The 20949-nt window shown below is 34.5% G+C and overlaps 1 protein-coding gene across 1 annotated transcript in view; it reads left to right on the forward strand.

Annotated features, from left to right (window-relative positions):
• The window catches only part of LOC143231367 (uncharacterized), a 53923-nt gene extending 33675 nt beyond the window's left edge, over positions 1 to 20248 (forward strand). Inside the window, exons 9-12 of the mRNA XM_076465911.1 lie at positions 11431 to 11609; positions 14881 to 15000; positions 16623 to 16785; positions 19961 to 20248. Coding sequence (XP_076322026.1) covers positions 11431 to 11609; positions 14881 to 15000; positions 16623 to 16785; positions 19961 to 20027 — 529 coding nt within the window. The 3' untranslated portion in view covers positions 20028 to 20248. The remainder of the gene's footprint in view (positions 1 to 11430; positions 11610 to 14880; positions 15001 to 16622; positions 16786 to 19960) is intronic.
• Positions 20249 to 20949: the final 701 nt, after the last annotated feature.

Here is a 20949-nt window from a genome sequence, read left to right on the forward strand (position 1 = left end):
GGTATAACTTGAAAGTGGGTAATGCCATCGTTCTGCCTTGACCAACTTTGTATGTTTTTTTTTTTTTTGTAACTTGGTAATTGTTCAAGTAAATGAAACAGAAAGATGTATATAGCTAAATTTCTCTGTTGTGAACCTTATTTTATTATCTATTTCCTCCAGTGGCACAGAGATATGTCTGTGGACTTACAATACTAGAATCCGTAGTGGGCAGAGCATAGGTAGCCCATTGTGTAGCTTTGTGCAGGTTGTTACTTGATGACTCGCAGAGCGTGCCTGTAATCATAGAGTTTGGTTACAAGTGTATTGTTATCTTGTTAGTAGTGTTGCAAATTGGTTATTGTTATTATAAAGGTTATAAGTAAAATTAAAAAAAACTTTTAGCCAAGGTGATGTAATTCAACCACGTGCATTTAGATTTATATAAGGTGAAGGCATGAGAGAGCTGTGACTTCTCAATGGTGCTAGTCAGATAGTTAGATTTTGGTTTTATAACTTCTGTTTTTACCTTACTTTTGCAAGTGCTTTGGTGGTTTATTACTTTGCAGTTGGCTTGTTAACTGATCGATAGTGAGTGTAAAGTGCTTATAAAGTTTTTGTGTATATGCTGTTTACAGTGGGCTTGAGAATTTAATTGATATTGCACATATTGGACATTTGGCCCGTTCTCACTGTAAGTACCGCAATACGTGTGATACTACGATAATTGCCACACTGTATTAGAAACAAAAGAAAGAAAAAAAATGCGCTCCAGTGGCTCAGCGGTAAGTCTGTTGGCTTAAGATACTAAAACTTCGGTTTCTATGTCAGATGTCGGCACATCACAGATAGTCCATAATGTGGCTTTGTACTAACAAAAATAAAAACAACATTTTTTACTTGCCAAAACTATATAACAGCCAACTTTTCCTTAAAATTACAAACCAATAGGTTTGTCGAATGTAAGAAGTATTAAACCTATTTTAAGCGTATATTCATATGCACATTACATTTCATTTCAATGATCTTTTCTTATTCAAGCACTAACTTGGTTGTTAAAGTCTAAAGCAACTACGGTCCTGTAGGCGAAACGAAACTTAATCGATCGGATGCAAAATAATTCACTCAAGCAAATCTCGCCATGTGTCTAGAACACCTTTCCAATATAACCAAGGGTGGCGCTAAAGGAGGGAGGTTATGACAACTTCAGACTTATGTTTAGCCACTCCACTGATCGTGTTGAATACGCTGGTGATCTACACATACTGATGATAAAAGCTCACTCCTTTACCTGTAAAAGGCTGGACCTATGTGATATTGTAACATCATTGTTCAAATAAAGTATAAACTAATAAAACCAGCTTTAAAAAACGACGTCTGTAATTGTACCAAAAGTTGTTCACAAACGTGTTTTTAGTTGTCTTTTCTTTACCATAGTGATTCTCTTGTTTTTGTTCGTAACCATACGAACTTTCATTCTAGAGGCTACAACTGCTGTATTATGTCAAAAAAACAACAACAGTAAATTCAAAACACTGATGATTTCGTTCAGGACTGGCTCATATTAATTCAAAATAATTTTCATGCTGTCTTTTGTTTGCTGTTAAGCACCAAGATACCGAATGAGCTCTTCGTGTAATACGCAACACGGATTTCGACCTCAGGTTTTTAATGTTCTTATCGCTGAGCTACTGGGGGAAATACATTTACTTTTATGTGTAACAGATATAAATACTGAAATGTTTGTTTTATGTTGCAGACGGCGCTCTTCAGGTTAAAATACCAGACACATAACAAATTGAAGTAGTGAGATACAAGTATTTGTGAATCTTAGATACTGCTGTGTCGTGTTACTTGTTCATTGCAAATACCAAGGAGCATTTCAAAATCAACATAAAGTGTAAACAATATACAGGGTGTCTGGCCCATTTTAAAATTTAACAACTTCAAAAATAGTGTAGATAAAACACTCCGGTTTTATTTAACTGGACGAACAAATCGTAAAGTTTTGTTCCTCCTTTCTGTTGTTCCACCAAACCGAAGATTTGAGGTCTGGGAGTTCGAGAATTACACATTCTCAGGCAGATGGACAGGTGGAGTTGGACCAAAACGATGACTCTCCCCCCCACGTTCCACTGACATAATCCCGTTGAATGTTTTTTCTTGTGAGGCTTTGTGAAATGAAATTTCAGGTATGTTCAAAACCACAGAATAATCGATAAAGCAAGAAACGTATCTCCCAAGATGTTGAGCAATATCTGGAGGAAGACAAAGTATGGTGTGGACATTCTTCCTGTAACAAGTTGTGCACATGTGGAAGTAAGCTAAGACAAGAAAAAAATTGAGTTGTTCCTCAAGTTAAATAAAACTTGAACTTTTCTATATCTAATACTTTTGAAGTTATTTCAAATGGGCCAGATAATTTATTGACATCTTATAAATTAACTAGCAAACCATTGGTATTATGACAGGGCCATTATAATGTAAATTTATTTAACCAAGTTACTAGTGTGTGTGTGCGTGTTTCTTTTAGCAAAGGTATATTGGGCTATCTGTTGTGTCCACCGAGAAGAAACAACCCCTGATTTTAGCGTTGTAAACCCGTATACTTACCGCTAAACTAGCGGGGAACAACCAAGTTACGACCGGCAATTAGTAGACCTTTTTTGTTTACTTGTAATAATGTCAATCAATGCCAAAGATGGGGTCTGCTTCTGGGGAATCACCGTAAACGTATTTTTTACGAAATACTCTAAGGGGCTGGGTGAAAAGTTTTAGCTTTACGCAAACCTCGAACCTTAGACGATCCATTTGATACCAATTAAAAGTCATTGAGTCCAGCAGTTTAGAAGAAGAAGTTTTTGAGAAATTCCCAGGTTCCCCGAGGTGTGGGGTGAAACATTTTATCTATGTGCAAACATCAGGGTCGAAAAGTTTCCTTTGGTACTATTTAAAAGCTTGTTCGGCTAGCGGTTTAGGAGGAGTTATGTAACACACGGAGAAAAAGAAACACACACATAACAAAAGCAAAACCTTAGTATGTTTTTCGATTTAAGATCGCCTGAGATTTATTAGGAACCTCAAGAAACAACTGGAGTACTCACAAATAGGTGTTTCTCTTCGCCACGAACATGGTGATAAAGTCTGTACTAGGAGATCGAGAAATTTGGGTATAAATAAAGGATGTTGAATTTAACTAATGTGTGATTGATTTTAAATGTAGAGGTCGAGCTGGAAGAAGATCGAGAATCTTTGAAAATATTTTTATTTTACGCTGGAAAAAAATAACGGTCTTTATTGGACTTACGATTCTATAGAGATCTATAAATCCTTTGCATGGAAAATTAGATGTTAGGCGCCAAATATTCTGTCCGATGACACCAGAATGAAATTAAGGTAAAGTAAAAGTAAAACCGAAAAAAAGGGTAATAGCTACGAAAGGAAAATATTGAATTAATTTAGCTAGGGCTGTACTTCTTGAATATTGCTTACTGATATATCTCTATTTCACTCATGAACTATGGACTCCGGGTTACTGAAGGTAAGTTGCCTCTTTTTTAACTTTATATTGCCATTTTTGGCGGTTCTATTATTAAAGTCCTCCAACAACACATATCTTACATTAACGATCAACATATTTTAAATAAATCAATTAGTGAAGTCACCTTATTTGACCTTTTAGATACCTCACTTCACTGCCATAATCTGTCAAATACGTAATTTTTCATGTTGGAACGAATGACCTAAAACTACGACTTGTAACTGTTTTAACAACTTATAAACCTTACTAGTACATATTTTGACTCAAACACACAGTGCTGACCTTCGTGTTTGGTTCTCTAGCGTTTTTATTATGATGTCAATAGACATACTGATTTACCTCTAAGACAACAAACTTTATCATTGACTCTTTAAACCAGAACACTAACAAATTTAACATCCTCCCTCACGACTTCTGCCCCCATGTAACTCATGTTTATCTTTTTCTTACAGTACCAACTTGAAACTTAAAAACAGGACACATTTCTTAATAAAGGATTGTTTATACTTTTCCTTAAAAGGAATCGCTCTATTATCCTTTAATATATGATACTTTATCATTAACTATACTCTCTCTCTAGCCTAAAAACAACCACCAAACAATCTAACCTGGATCCACCAAACACTTAATCATAAACCTCCTTCAATCCGTTCTACTCCCCATATCCAATACACAAAGGATCCTCAATCCTCAGAGCATACCTCTGTATCCACATGTCCAGTACACTTTCAAATTAAGTTTCTATCACTGCTTTTTTTGGAACAAAATGTGCCCATTTTTCTAAACGTCTCACTCATGCAGAAGTTGTGGCTTTCACTCCTGCTTTTAAAAAATTCTTCCTAAGCTCTAAACCTGACACACAACCCAATAATTCCACCCTATCACACACTCTAATACTACTGTGGGTCACACTTCTTCACATACAGATCCCTCTTCTCATAAGTGCAGTATTTATGGAGATTTTAAGGTTTCTATGTTTATTCCTGGTAACCATCTAGTAATCTCTTATTCTGAAGGCCTTCCACATCCCACAACTTCTTAGGCTTTCCTTCTTCCATATACGGAATATTCTAGAACCTTTGAAGGTAAACATCACATTTCATCTAACAACCTCCCACAAATCCTCAAACCTGAAGACTTTCTAAACCTTACAGATACTTAACCTTTTCCTCGTCACGAAGTAAAACCCCGTATCCTCATTGAAATAAACGGTCCTCCAGTAAAAGTATTAATTTTTCTTCTAACTTTTATAGATAGTTTTGAAGTTATTTCCGACTTGCAAGACTTCGAGAGTTTTTGACAATCAAACCATTGAAAGAAATAAGTTAGACTTATAGTTTAAAGAAAAATCCTTCTGTTCACCCAAGCCAACAGGGAATTACATCCAGAGAATTTTACTACTGCAATTGAAAATGAAGTAACTCAAGCCATTAACTCCGACTCAAGAGTTCGAAAAAATCTCTCGTATAGTAAACATACTGCTCTAATTACACTTAAATATGAAAATGTAATCATCATTAAACTAGCTGATAAAGGCGGTGTCATTGTTCTACAATAAAAGACCTACTACATCAATGATGTTTACCGACAACGTAATGAAACAAACCGCTATACAAAAGTGGAATTATATCCCACACCGAAATTTGTTAAAATTTCACCAAAGATATGCCATGTAGCTTACAGAAAATCCAACACACCAGTCCTTTCATCTAAACACCCAGTTCCAGGTCGCTTTTACACGTTACCAAAAATACACAAGCCTAACAATTCTGGTCGTCATATTATTTCTAATTCCGATATACCTACTGAAAACTCATCTGTTAACAATGATCACCACAGAAATGATATTTCCCAACGTTTGACACCTTACCTTAAAGACATAAAACATTTTCTGAACAGTTTGACACCTTACCTTAAAGACATAAAACATTTTCTGAACAGTTTGACACCTTACCTTAAAGACATAAAACATTTTCTGAACAGTTTGACACCTTACCTTAAAGACATAAAACATTTTCTGAACAGTTTGACACCTTACCTTAAAGACATAAAATATTTTCTGAACATGATTTTTGCCACTAACAGGAACAGAAAACTTCCACCAAATACTGTTACTTGTACTATGAATGTTTCTTCTTCTTACACAAACATTTCTCACAACGAATCCCTAAAAGCCCCAGAATCTGCACTGAGAAAACTAGATAAAACTAACACTCATATCACTTCAAACGTAGCTGAACTAGTACTACACTCAACGGCTTTTAATTTGACAATGAATTTTATATTCCAAAATATTACAGAAATAATCGATAATTCCATAACTGCCACCATGAGAACCAAAAATAACTTAAGTCTGTCTTCCGTTCCATGGAAAGTTAATTTTAAATGTGGAGAACATATATATATACATATTATAATTCTATCATTTTTTCAAGTCGTTTTACTGTTTCGAATACAATTTTTGGTCAATGTTTCTTGAGCACATGCAAAGTTTAATATTTATATTTTAATATAATACATTCAAGTAATCTCTGGAAGCTTAATATGGTTGACATATTGCAATATATTAATGTAAACCACATTTACAAAAGTATTATTTATTTATTTTTTGCTAAAAACAACTACTCAAAACGACGATTAAATGAGTTACATACTTTGAAATACATCTAGAAATAAGAATGCTGTTATAATCCTAGTTCAGTTAGTTCGGTGAAGGAGAAACCAAGAAGCTACTAAGTCATAATTAAGAATACAGAGAGTAAAAGATCGATTATATGTTAATGAAAAAAAGATTGATCAAATGAAATTAATCAGTAATTTAGGTTTATTATAATTCAAATATATTTCTGTTATTAAACGTTATTAGTGTGCTAAGCCTAGAGTAGTTTCAGTGTTTGAGATGAAAAGTTTGTGAATTTAAGTCTACAAATGGCATCAAAGTAAACATATCCTGTAGCAAATATTATTGAACTTGAAGAGAAAACGAATTTGCTATTGTTACGTAGAGTGTGAATGGCTTTTTTTATATATATATTATAAAGATTTGTTTGTTTTGGAATTTCGCACAAAGTTACTCGAGGGCTATCTGTGCTAGCCGTCCCTAATTTAGCAGTGTAAGACTAGAGGGAAGGTAGCTAGTCATCACCACCCACCGCCAACTCTTGGGCTACTCTTTTACCAACGAAAAGTGGGATTGACCGTAACATTATAACGCCCCCACGGCTGGGAGGGCGAGTATGTTTAGCGCGACGCGGGCGCGAATCCGCGACCCTCGGATTACGAGTCGTGCGCCTTACGCGCTTGGCCATGTCGGGCCTTATTATAAAGAAATACATTCAGTAGCAGAATACATTACAACAATTATGTTAGAAATGGGATTATTTTTGAGAAAATTAAGTAGAATTGTAAATAACCTTCAACTTTCAAGATACCTTCACTAAAATATTTAAAATTTATTGGAACTTATGAAACGGTTAAAAGAAACATAAGAAGAAAAACACAAAAAATTAAAAGAAAAACAAGATGAAGAGGACAGCAAGAGGCAACAAAAAGGTTTAAGAGTGTAAAGAAGAGATATGCTGTTTAAAGAAGAATTTAAATTAAAATAAATCTGATTGAAGAAAGTTTTGTTTTTGAGTTTCGCGCAAAGCTACTCGAGTGCTGTCTCCACTAGCCGTCCATAATTTAGCAGTGTAAGAAAGGCAACTAGTCATCACCACCCACCGCCAACTCTTGGGCTACTCTTTTGCCAACGATTGACCGGCACATTATAGCTATAACGCCCCCACGGCTGAAAGGGTAAGCATGTTTTTGTGTAACAGGGATTCGAATCCACGCCCCTCGGATTACGAATCGAGTGCCTTAACCACCTGGCCATGCCAGACCTATTCTCATTAATACCAACGAAATTTTTCAATATTAAGACGTCTGACAGGTTTATAAGTTTTTCAGAAACAGTTTAATGCACTTGAAGATTCACATAACAGTAGAAAAATAAAACACATTTTCACTTGGGTTTTCAAGAACACAGTTTGCCCTGTGGTTTTGACAGATTTTACCTGCCGTTTCTCAGGAACAAGGTAAAAGGATGCTTTAATTTTGATCAGGTGGCAATATTTGTGAATTAGTGAAATTACCATTCATATTTGAATTTCACAAATAATGACTTAAATATAATAACAAAGATATACAACTGGCACATGCAACGTTTTATTTGGCTGTGATAATATTATCTTCACTGAAGCAGATTGAAATATTTTTAATAAGCAAACAGTTTTACTTAATATCTTCTTAACATTGTTCTCTTGCAAAATACAATTTGTAGGCATGAACATGCAGTCTGTGAGCGCAATAGGGGAAGCAAATACAAGTAATTTACACCAAAACTATTGCATGTTTTGTTTTTGGATAAAGGTTCTCAGAAAAATACATGAAACACATTGATGGGGTCTAACAGCAAAAACTATGATTTGTGTGTTTAGTGCGAGTCAACTGAATAGTTTAGGACAGGAGAGGCTTTGATCTTCATTTTATTCCGTGGAACTTGTCTTTGTCAGTAGAGCAACCAGACAATGTATAAGGGGAAGCTACTGTGGAGAGAAATTGACGAGTGGGCACCAGCTTTTCAACAAGAATGGCACAATCAAAGAATGGATATCCCTTGAAATTGGGAATCTTGGAAGGTCTCCAGTTCTTCTTCAAGATGGGTTATAGGTGAGGAAGAATGTGAACACATGTTCATCCTTTAAACGTGTCATTCTATCAACACATAGTTCATAGTTATAACCAGGTGTTACGACCCCTCTGAACCTAAATACTCAGCTGAACCGTTGACCACTCTGAAGCCAGCCAGCCTTTATGTTCAAACTTGGACTTTGGTATTTAAAGTAAAACTTAGCTTCAGCCACTTACTCTGACTAGTTGAATAACTAGTTCATCCACACATGAACCAAAATTCCTGTTGTTAACTGACAACAGTGTCAACAAGTTTATATGATCTATCCAATGACCCTTGTCTTGAATGAGGTATTATCCATTTCCAGAGATAGAAACAGCAGTTGGGTGCAAAAGACCTACATTGTTGTCATCAATATGGCATCACAGGTGAAAATGTCAAAGGACGCAGTCCAGAGGCAGTTAAAAGTAAATCTTCCTAACTGGCCTCTAAAAGTTAACAAGGACCAGCTCACCCTATAGTCAATGATGAATTAAGAATGGCTTGGACTCTGGGTGGTAGAAGAAGAAAAACACTCTCCTCCTCATCATTGATATGTTGATCTTTAGCGACTGTCTTTTTCTTGCTTTATTATAATTGAACTCGTTAATGAGTTTATAAAAATCTAGCTTTCAAAGTATGTCACACTCTATGTTCTTTATAGTCAGACTGTTTAGTTAGATTTGTCCTATTTTGTTCCTCAGTTCATTTTTTATTCGCTTCAGTTTCGAAAACAATCGCTCCCTGCTACAGTTTGATAACATCTTGGACAATTATATTCTCAATACTATCTCTAAATTAGGAAATTTTTGGATAAAAGCTTGTATATGGAGAAAGAAGAACGTTTAACTCCAGCGAGTTTGTTGGTTTAAATTGTATGAATGAACATCCAAGCTCACCACCCACCGCCAAGTCTTGGGCTACTCTTTTATCAACGAATAGTGGGATTTACCGTTACTTATAACGCCTTTACGGTTGAAAGGGCGAGCATGATTGGCCTGAAGGGGATTCGAATCCGTGATCTTCAGATTACAAGTCCAGTGCCTTAAGCACCAGTCCATGCCCGGTCAACACCTATAAAGGAATCCATATAATGATTTCGCATGTTTCTTTATTCAATACATACACTACCATTAGATCAAAGTCACTGCTTTAAAGCATGTCATGATGGACATGACTTCTGTGAGAGTAAGGTTGTCCTTCTCTCCCAGCTGCAGGTGCATAAGTTCACTGAGAAGTCCTTCAATTTATTTATTTATCAATTTGTGGAGATCATTTTCTATGCAAACAGTGCAGATCATTTGTTTAGGCATTCAGATGATTACTGATGTCAAAGACTGGACTGTTTAAGCTCAGGATTAGGCACTTCACAGTTTGTTCACGAGTCCATATATTGCTGACAGTGACTTACCTGAAGTGGAAGTGGTTCAGAAGTAGTCAAACTGAAAACTCTCATAGTCCAAAAATAGCAAGATGAACACGTAACAAACAATTTAACAAACTCTTTATTTTGACAATAAAAAGAGAAAACCAGAGGACGTGCCCACTTGGAAGAGCTGAAATTCCCTTATCTCTCGTAGCTTGTGTTGAGCTTTGTTGGATCTTCTCTCTTTGTAATGAAATTTCCAAAATTAAACAAGATGATCCAAAAAAGGTGAATATCCTTGGTAGAATGATCAGTGGAGAACTGACCTAGAAAGAACAATCGACTTGAGAATACAATTTCTTTTTCTTTCCCCAAAGGACAAGTGATACATTTTGACACCCTATTATCATGCTACATAAGTTATTTGTCCTCAATCCTCAGCCAATGCCATAGCCATCAAAGGTCAAGTGATACACTTTGACACCCTATTATCATACAATATAAGTTATTTGTCCTCAATTCTCAGCCAATGTCATAGTCATCAAAGAAAAGGAGGTTCTAGAATAAACCAGTTTAATCCAGAAACCTCATGCTACACTGGAACTTTCTTGCAAGTTAAGTACAGGTCTTCTAAGAGAACAGAGAAACGAAGGAACTAGTTACAAAATAAAGGTACCTTGACTATAATACGACTGATAACTGATAACAGTAGGTTGGCAAAGCGTAAGAAATTTAGTGGTTTTCTTCTTTTATTTAACTTGGAAATTTTCATAAAGTAAGTGATGAATCTGAATTGTTTTATTTCTTCGACATTTCAACCTTTCTCAAAAGTTAATCATCTGTAAAACGTGTACCCCTCCAGTGGCACAGCGGTATGTCTGCGAAATTATACTGTTAGAAACCGGGTTTCAATATATGTAGTGGGTAGAGCATAGACAATTCTTTGTGTAGCTTTGTACTTAATAACAAACAAACAAACAACTGTAAAGCGTGAAATAATGTGTTAATATCCCACCATATTGTACCTAAAAACAAAATATAACATTTCACTACCGAACGTTTTTTCTTATTCTTGTCATTGTTCATTGGTAAAATTATGCAGTGAGCCTCTCAAATAAGTCATTGGTGAAATATGAGTCGTGAAATCAAATGTTTTCTGTAATTAAAGACCGTTTCTTGTTTCTAATTGTTATGCAATTTGCATATTCTAATTTGCTTTACAACTTTTAACATGTAACGTGCGTGCGTTTTTCTTATAGCAAAGCAGCATCAGGCTATCTGCGGGGTCCAACAAGGGGAATCGAACCTCTGATTGTAGCGTTGTAAATCCGTAGACTTAACGCTGAACTAGCGAGGGGCAACATGTAATGAAAAAGTTCATTAAACAACATGTTTCTTAAGTATTATTCAGCATTTTTTCAAAGGTATGGGTGCCGTCAAAGAGGGAGTGATATTTGTCTCGAGCCCATGCTATGTGTGTGTGTATGCGGGGTGAAAATAATAACTAATTTTTTTTTAATAAAACATACACTCTTTTATTTCCTCTCCGAATGGCTCAGCGGAAAGTCTGAAGGATTTTAATGCAAAAATCAGGTTTCGATGTGGCTATGTGATTGAAAAAAAAGTTTTACTTCTGTGTCAAGTCAAGGGTGTGAATATGTATTTGTGTTTCACTTTCATATTCCTAAGAAAATTTTAGTATTTTTAAAATATATTTTATTTAACTAGGAATTAGATAAAAAACTAAATAGCAATACTTGTGCCATATTTTAAAACAAGTACAGATAGGAGTAATAGCATTGCAATTTTAAGAAGTGTTATACTTTATAGGTGTAACTTACTTGGTTTAATCTCAATTACTGTTGATTTTTCACGACTCATATTCTCAGAACGCATGCGTCAGTTGTGCTATGACAACACTGTACCTTTTCTGTTGCTAAGCGTCACGTGGTATCATAATTACTGTAAGTTCTGTAACATCCTGTTCGGTGACCACGAACGTCCTGTCGGTGAGCTTCGCTTGTTGAGTTGAGATTTGTTGAATAAGCATGTCCCTAAGTGGTAAGTAATAATTACGGTTAGATATTTCTTGAAACTATATGTTTTGCAGAGAATATTTGAAGACGATAATTTCATTGATATTTAGTCGGTGATTTAAGATATTAGAATAATACTTTAGCATGTGGGTATTTATAATGGTTGGTCGTTGTTCAACAACTAAAAACTTGTCGGTTGCGTGGAGAAACAGTCAAACTAGAACAGTGTGCAGTTGTACATTCCCTACTGAAAATCCTCAAGAACAGATGTGACAAATTTCACGATAAGGGTTATTAGTATATAATAAACATTAATTTTATATAAAAAACTAATATTCAGAAATTAAATGTCTTACTATACAAATGTTGTGCGAAGAATTTGCATGTGACCAGGTATATCGTGTAGGCCTATAAGGTAACCACGAGGTAATTTTTATCACTATATAAAAAGATGCAAATTTATATAACTGAGAAGTTTGACGATTGTAAAAATAACTAGCTTAGTGATTATCAATTTTTCAGTTAGTTGAAACTTACACGTAACTGGATTGAAATCCAGTTCATAGCTCACTCAAGATTTTTCTATAATGGTCACATATATGTTATTCTTCATGTTTGTGTGCTAGTTAAAATCTGAAATAATGTTTATTATGAAAGTTTTAAATATCATTGCCAATGATGACTAGCCTAAATAAACGTCGTAGTTAAGTATCTTTTAATTAAACAAAGGCGTTTATCACGGTGGTATTGTAGCCTGTTGGAGAGTTCCCAACGTTTTCAATTTAGTGTCTTAAAGAAAAACGTTTAGGCTCGATTGCTGATGGCCCCAAGAATTTCAGGATGTGTGTATTTTTTGCACCTGGAGTTTTAAATTCTATTTTAAGATTAACAAACTTATATTTTATATGTTGTCACATTTAAGAAAGTTTATCAGCATAAGCATAAAAATAAATATTAAAAATAACAGTTTGAAAATATAGCCCTCGGATGTGTATTGAACAGTAAAAATAGCATTTCTGCGCGAAATTAGTTATATTAAAACATTTTTTTTAATTAGTAAATGCTAAAAGCGGGGAATAATTTTTATGTTAATGATTTTGCTCCAAACTAACACTTAATATTTGTGATGGCTATCGATAGCCTATTGTGCTGTTTCGTAAATGATAAAACAATATACAAGTCCACAATCCCGTATCCGAAGTTCCGAAATTCGAAAAGCTCTGGAAACCGAAGTTTTTTCGTGGAGTGTGGAGCGTCAGTATATGAGCTGACCCAGCTCCACACCCACTTGACCCACGTCACTCAGTCATTTTGCGACCGTGTTTAATTTCATTGTGAAAATGTCAAAAAGAGCTGCAGATACCCCTATGGGTAACAGTGAGAAAAGGAAGCGTTTGACGTTATCAATAATGCAGAAAGTTGAGTTATTGCAGAAGATTGTGGTGTGTCTGTGCAGCGTCTTACTGAAGTATATGGTGTCGGAATTACCACTGTATACGATTAAGGGGTGCTGCCCTGGACCCTACTGGGGTGATACATTTGTTCTAAAATCCGAAAAATTCCGAAACACAATTGGCCCCAAGGGTTTCGGAAAAGGGATTGTGGGCCTGTATTAATCGTTTACGACCCTTTATTGACTTCATAATACTTCCCTAAAAACAAACTGTTAGATTTGTTTGTTCATTTACTTTCATTGGTTAATTTTTTTTTTTAATAAAGAGATTTTTTGGAAATGTCGAATGACATCATTTGTGGATATATGAATCAAGTCTGTGTTTCTTGGTTATTTTTAAAGCTTCTTATATTTCTGATATTTGTTGAATTTTCCTGTATTTACATATTTTAATACAGAGTTTATACTTATTGATTTTTATTATGTTCTGCTTTGTAGAAAAAATATGATGGCAAACAACAACTTTTCTAGGTTAACATACGTCATGAACAAGCGGTAATTTGGTTGCTAGATATATAAGATGGAATTACTCGTAACATCTGTACACATGATGTTTTTTTGACGCTTTTCGCATATTTTTTTGTTTATGGTGTCAAATTTTTACAGATATGTATGGATGTGATTCTAAAAGACATTTTACAGCCTGATATATTTTAATCATCTGTTTTTACTGACATAGCTCTTAACTTCATTCACCAATATTCTCATTTTAACACTTATGATTATCTGTTTAATATATAAACAGAAGTAAACAGTAGAAATGCAAAGCGTGATTTATTTATCTATCTCTCGACCAGTAAAATCAGTGTATCTTTGTTTGCAGGTGAGATTACACCCTTTCAGTGTTTAGCCTCTTGTAAACGGAAGAGTGGAGATAACGTTTTATCGTTATTAAATGTAGGCATTGTTACTGTGTTGTTAGTAACCGGTACAAATAATTGATTTTTCTTAAAGGAACAGTTATTTGCCATACTTGTAGTACATATAATACATACAGTACAGCTGCTCCTCTCGGACGTGCTTGCTGTCTTTTTTTTTTTTTTCCCACAGTAAATGTTAGTGTTATATGTTAATAAAGAATCTTCTTATTGAAAATTTTAGTCATATGGTAAATAGTTTACTCTTATCAGTTTGTTTGTTTGTTTCTGAAATTCGCGCAATACTACACGAGGGCTATATGCGCTAGCCGTCCCTAAGTGTAAGACTAGAAAGAAGGCAGCTAGTCAGCACCACCCACCGCCAACTCTTGGGTTACTTTTTAACCAACTAATAGTGGGATTGACCGTCATATTATAACACTCTGACGGCTGAAAGGGCAAGCATGTTTGGTGTGAAGGGGATTCGAACCCGCGACCCTCAGATTACGAGTCGCACGCCTTAACACGCTTGGCCATGCCGGGCCTAAGTAAAAGGCAAGTATAAAGAAAAACAAACTAGAACAAAAGTGAAGATGATGAACTAGTGATAAGAGTGAGAGGTTATTACAAGAAAATCAAGTATATATTTGCCGAAAACATATTTAAAGACATAGTAAGGTAATAAAAATATCATAAACAGCAAAATATCAAAACAAGAATAAAAGCACCTATACTTGTTTGTTTGTAAATACAGTAAATTACTTTTAAACACTTCGAAACTCAAGTATTTAAAATTTGGTATGTTTTAGTGTCTTTTCTGTAAAGGTTAACAAAGGGAATTCAATTATTATAAAGTTAAATGTTTTTCGAAGAACTGCAAAGCTGACTCGGTAAGGTACGATATTGTTCATAGTCGCGAGCTTTTGTTTTCCAGAGATTAAGTACGATGAGCTCTCCAAGTTGGTGAAAAGTGGTCAAGTGACATTGGTCGACGTCAGAGAGCCAAGCGAAGTGCAGAGTGATGGAAAGATTCCAGGATCAATTAATGTTCCGGGTATGGTCTTTGTATTTTATTAGCTTTGTTTTAATGTGTCATTCACAATTGGTGTGTCTTAACCATAACTAGACATTTCTTGAGTGTTTTGTTTTAATATCTTAATGCTACGGAAACTTTAAGAAAGAATATAGGCACTTTAGTAGTAGACTTCGAACAGAATCACTGTAGTGGTTAGAACAAATGTGTGTGGAACTTTTAAGCGTTTTGTGTTTTTGTATGTTTACTGCTAAGTAATTCTTTGTTGTTATTTTATATAAGGTATAACTAATGGTAGTGAACCAAGTATGGCTTAATTGTTAACTTACCGGGATGTATTTTTGAGGGTTTAAGGTTTGAATTGCAATATGGGCATGAACATGCAACGCACTTTCACCTGTGTGTGTGGTTATAACCATAACAGTAAATCTCGTGGTCCAGTCGGTGGTCCGTTCAGACGAAGTGTGCAGCTTACCGATTGCCCCTGTTGTGGTCAGCATTTCTTGTATGAAGCCTGGTATGGTTTATTTTAATTTTCGCTGTCTACGCTAGTCTCCCCTAATTTAGCACTGAAAGACTAAAGGGAAGGCAACTAGTCACCACCACCCACCGTCAACTCTTGGGCTACTCTTTAACCAACTAATAGTGGGATTGACCGTCATATTATAACGTTCTGACGGCTGAAAGGGCGAGCATGTTTGGTTGGACGGTGATTCGAACCCGCAACCCTCAAATTGCAAGTCAGGGGCCCTAACTACCTGGCCATGACAGTCTGCCTGAAGCGTGGAGTCTCTGACTTGATTGTACCGCATATGTGTCTCATAAGAAGTTGCTTAGGTTGAAAATACCATGTGCTGAACGTGATTTTGGAAATAAATTGTGGCTATGTGTCATATAATTGTGAAATAAGTGGAACTAAAGAAGGTTCTTTTGGAGTATGGAATTTGTGCCAGTGTGTTTGACACATTTTTACTTAGTTAAGTAGTAGTTGCGGTAAATCATTAGTTTATTCTCAGATACATATATGCTATCTACCTCTCGTTGAATTGGATTTTATATCCCCCTTGACACTTATAGAAACTACAACTATTAAAAACCACTCACTTCGGTACCAGTATTTTTTTTTGCACCCAGTAATATGATAAGGAACAACGGCATCCAGCGGAAAAATCACGTCTACTTAGTGAATCTGAGCGGTCTTTTGTGCTGTATGCATTGATTGCATCGATATCCAAATATTTTTGACAACAGTGCATTTCAGTTGGTCTCTGTTGCTTAAAAACAAACGCAATGCAAATTTTATTGTTGAAATAATAACACATGGAATGCCAAAATACGGTTTTAAGTGGCTCACTAGACAATCATATCGTACACATGCTGTGATCAAGGGCACTGGGTTGACTTCACATTTTATATTTAATCAACACTATTTTTTAGAAAATTTAGAGTTGAACTGTTTGCTAATCAACTATAATATGAACCTTTAATGTCATTGTATAGAAGTGTATTATACGTCTGTGAATAGCATGCCATTAATAGTATGTTAATTAACAATGTGTGATCAGTAGAATATTTATAAGTGATATGTCAAAGAGTAGAGACAAAATAAGAGATAGTAACTGTAGATTATGCTTTTCTCCAAGTTTCTAAGGTAGAGAAGGAACTTCAGCTTTCTCCTGCCGAATTTCAAGCCAGCTATGGTCGCTCCCTTCCGGACAAAACCGATGACAAAGTCGTATTTCATTGCCGTGCTGGAATGAGAGCATGCCAAGCTACAGAGGTCGCCAGAAAACTCGGTTTTACAAGGTATCATAGTGATACATTCATAGTTTAGTTTAGTTATTTAATTTTAGCCTGTTGATTTCCAGAGTATATGACGTAGAGGCCTAATTCATTATTTGATTTACTGCACTTAATCAAAGGATGCATTAGGCCTCTATGTTACAGATTCTATTTTTAATTGTATCTTTGGTGAAAATAAAATTAATCTGTAATTTGTGTAATCAAAACAACAGTATATGTCAATAAGTTCGTTTGCGTATGCATGTCAGGTCACGTGGAAAGCCAATATCTTTATTGGCTAATTGTAAAGTGATACTTTTACGTTTTTACGAGTACAAAACTACAACATTTATATCTTTGAAGATAATTACGTTGCAGATAGTACTATAAATAAACATGCTAAGAAACACATTACTTACTTTCCGTGTCTTATGAATAGTGTAATACTATTATCTCTCAATAAAATTACAACAGGCAAAGAAAACTCAGCAATTAGGTGGAAAGTTTACATACACTTCCGTATGCAAATCACGAATTTTTCTACTATATAACTTACAGCAATAGCCTTAATAGTCACTGCTACAACAATAATTACGGGTTTCAAATGATATACAAATGCCATTTAGATACATACATAAATAAGAAACTTGCAAAAACAAAAGACCATTATTATTTACATTACCATTATTATACATTTCCAACTATCTCAGTACAAGGTGCTCAAAAACTGACATTTGGGCCTAAAGTTACTAGTGAGATAGTGACTAACGAAGATAGTTGATAGTTGATTACAATAATTTATACCATAATTAACAAAAACAAACTTATAACGTCGCTTTATTAAGAGTTCGATCACAAAAAATCTCAGTCAAAGACTGCAGTTATTATATTTTAATATAAATCTGAACACAGCTCCATATTCTAGTTAGATTTTTCTTTCATTCATGTCCAAGTATATAATACAATCACAGTTTTTTGAAGGATTTATGTATTAAAAACATGTACCTTTCTGATATATATGTTTATAGTATTCCACTTAGTAATGTTACATATGCGAAAAAAATTCCTTGGAATTTGGCTCATATACGGGAGGTCAAAGATTCATTTCCGTTTATATCCATTTTTTTATTCCTTTTTCTAAACAATATTCCAACTGTTAGATAATGTTAGTACATGTACGTACATTGCACGCGAAGTAGAAGTTCGTCCCTCAGTATAATCATTAAACAGTTGATCTACTGTATAATATCGAATACAAAATTAGACGTAATATTATTCACACAACTAAATTAATTTAGGTTAATTTATGGTGAGGTTAAAAAACAAAAAAGACTCAAAAGCACCTTCGGGCGTTGTGTTTACGGTTGGGTTGCGTGTGTTAATGTTAGTGATCTGTGTTAACCCACTTCTCAAACAAAATCTTTCACAGACTTGTTAGTAATAATAAAAACTTCTGAGAACTCGAACTGGACGAACTTTTCGCGCGCTAACTTTTTTCTTTTATGAACAACTTGATGGCACATGTACAATGTAGATGAACTTGGCTGTGCATCTTATCTATGCTAGATATTACAATGAAATTCTTGCGGTTGTTTTATAGTTTTTCTTGTGCTGTAAAAAATCAGATTTGTCAAAGCATTGTTTCAGCATTGTTACATTTTAACTAGCTATTAGTAAAAATTTGTCTACGTAACATGTTATTTTGATTTCGAAATTGATTTCAGAAATTTTTTTTTTAATATGTTGATGAAAAAAGTAATATCTTTGTACAGAAATGTGTTATACGAGTAACTAATATTCATATTTTAATCACAAGTCTCGCACAAACTTTGTAATACGATTGTAATTTACCAATAATTTATATCCAGTTCAAGTTGACAGAGAATTCGTTTAATTTTCTTCATTGTTTTAGGCGTCTCAGTTCTAATACATATTGAACGTTCAAACCAAAATATGCACGTTGACAACCAGCTAGTTATTAATTCTTAAATTATAGACTTGTTTATTGTACTATTACGTATTACATCTTATCGAGTAATGTTAACATAGTTCAAATAATTAAATAAAGAAAACTGTTAAAAACCACTCATTTTCTAAGTAAAATATTTAGTAAACTTCTAAAATAACTATGGATTGGTTTTAGCCTCGATAGTATAGTTTGTTTAAATTTGTAAAGTCATTCGTATGCGTGGCATTGTGACCTACAAAATCGTGGATCCATAAGGTATTTAGGTGCATAAATTTGTTTGTATGACCAACCGAGTAACCGGTGCTGTCCCTTGTATTAAAAATGATAAACTTTGATAAGACAGAGTATGCTGTTTCTATCTTTTTAGTTTTGTGATTTGGTTTGTAGTAAAACACATACACTGATTGTTAACTGATTATAGAAGGAATCTGGTACCAGTATGGTATATGACTTCCTGTCAAGAAGTAAGAAAAATGTAACAATAAGGGATATGTAATTTTATTTGCTGTTTAGCACTAGGCCTCATTACGGGCTATTTGTTATGCCAACAACTGATATCGAAATTTAATCTTTTGCGTTATAAGCCTACAGACATAACCCTGAACCACCGGGAAGGGAGCACCCTATTTTAATGAGTTTTAGCTGGGAAATATATTAGTTATTATCAACTATAATTATTAGCGTTCTGGACTGTGGGGCAGTGGAACTAGTGTCTTGCGGTTCTTGTTCTGTTACCGCCAAAAAAAGAAAAATTAACTACAAAATGGCGCTTCACACTGCACGCGATATATAAGTGACGATTAAGCCTCATTATTAGGCCTTTAAGAGTAACTCAAAAGTTGGCAGTAAACTAACTACCTTCCCCTTAGCATATTACTTCAAACTTACGAAAGTCTAGTAAGGTAACCCTCGTGTTTCTTTACCCAAAATCCGATATAAAGTAACCGCTACGGTATGGCACATAAAGTTACAATGGTTATAAATAGGAGGTGCTTTGTATTGTAAATGTACTACATTAGATTTGTTTGTAGAATATCAGAATAATTTTACAATAGTATAATGGTATATACTCTACATAAGTACAAAATTAGGGACTCTGCACACAAACTAGGGGTGAAGTTTGCATGTCTATACGCTCGTTTCAGTGAAGACAGACAACAAACCAACAACTTTATAATACTTCTATAATATGTGCTTGTTGAAACTTTTTATTTATATTTTTATTTACAGCGCCCGAGTGTATAAAGGAAGTTTTCAAGATTGGCAAGCTAACGGTGGAAAGATCGAGAAGCCGTGAATTTACGACTAGCTGGAAAGGAACTTGTCTGTGAAATGAAAATACTTACCGGAAAGTCCAAAATTACAAGTCCATATATATTTGTATACATTTTAGGAACACCTTTTTTCAACTAGTAGTAACCAGTTATGTTACAGGGTAGATGGACATTTCATGAACGTTTTGTTATTATTATTTTAGTTTCTTGTAATGTCTAAAATAAACTGTGATATTATCAGTAATTTCTGTGGATATTTTGTTTGTAACTAAGCGCAAAGTTGCAAAATTAAGCTGTCTTTGGTCTGCCCATCACGTGTATCTAAACCCTGTTTTTAGCATCGTAAGTCCCAAACATATCGTCGAGCCAGTGGAAGGTTTCTGTGGATATAAAAATTAAATTAGCTAAAGCAAGGTATTTAATTGTCAACATACATATATTTTTCTAGCTGTTATAGTGTTTGCTGAAGACGGCTATTTAAATTGTAAAGTGAGTCGGTAGAGGGAAATATTTTCGTCAACCAACGCAATATTTCGTATATAAAAAGAAAAAGAGTAGTTTAAAATACAAACTCGTAAGTTCGTAGAATTACTGACGTAGTTTTGACCAGTTGGCCTTACCAGTTGCTCTGCACGTTTCAGGAACTAAAATACTAGCTTGCTGGTTTGATAATTATTATGAATGATAGTAAAGTTAATCCGAATACGATAGTAATATTATTTAACAAATAAATGGTGTTTAAAATAAGTAAATGATATTTATGTTATTAATCCCTAATCTTAAACATCTTATTTATAAATCACTTAAATACAATTAGTAATAATTCCAATTCATTAAATTAATCTAGTCCACAGTTGTTCATGAATAGCGATAATTATTACCTATCAATTATTACCTAGACGACTACTATTTCTGGTACTACAGCTGGCCCGATGAGCCACGGTT

This window comes from Tachypleus tridentatus, chromosome 11 (assembly GCF_004210375.1).
Source record: "Tachypleus tridentatus isolate NWPU-2018 chromosome 11, ASM421037v1, whole genome shotgun sequence".
Classification (NCBI taxonomy): Eukaryota; Metazoa; Arthropoda; class Merostomata; order Xiphosura; family Limulidae; genus Tachypleus; species Tachypleus tridentatus.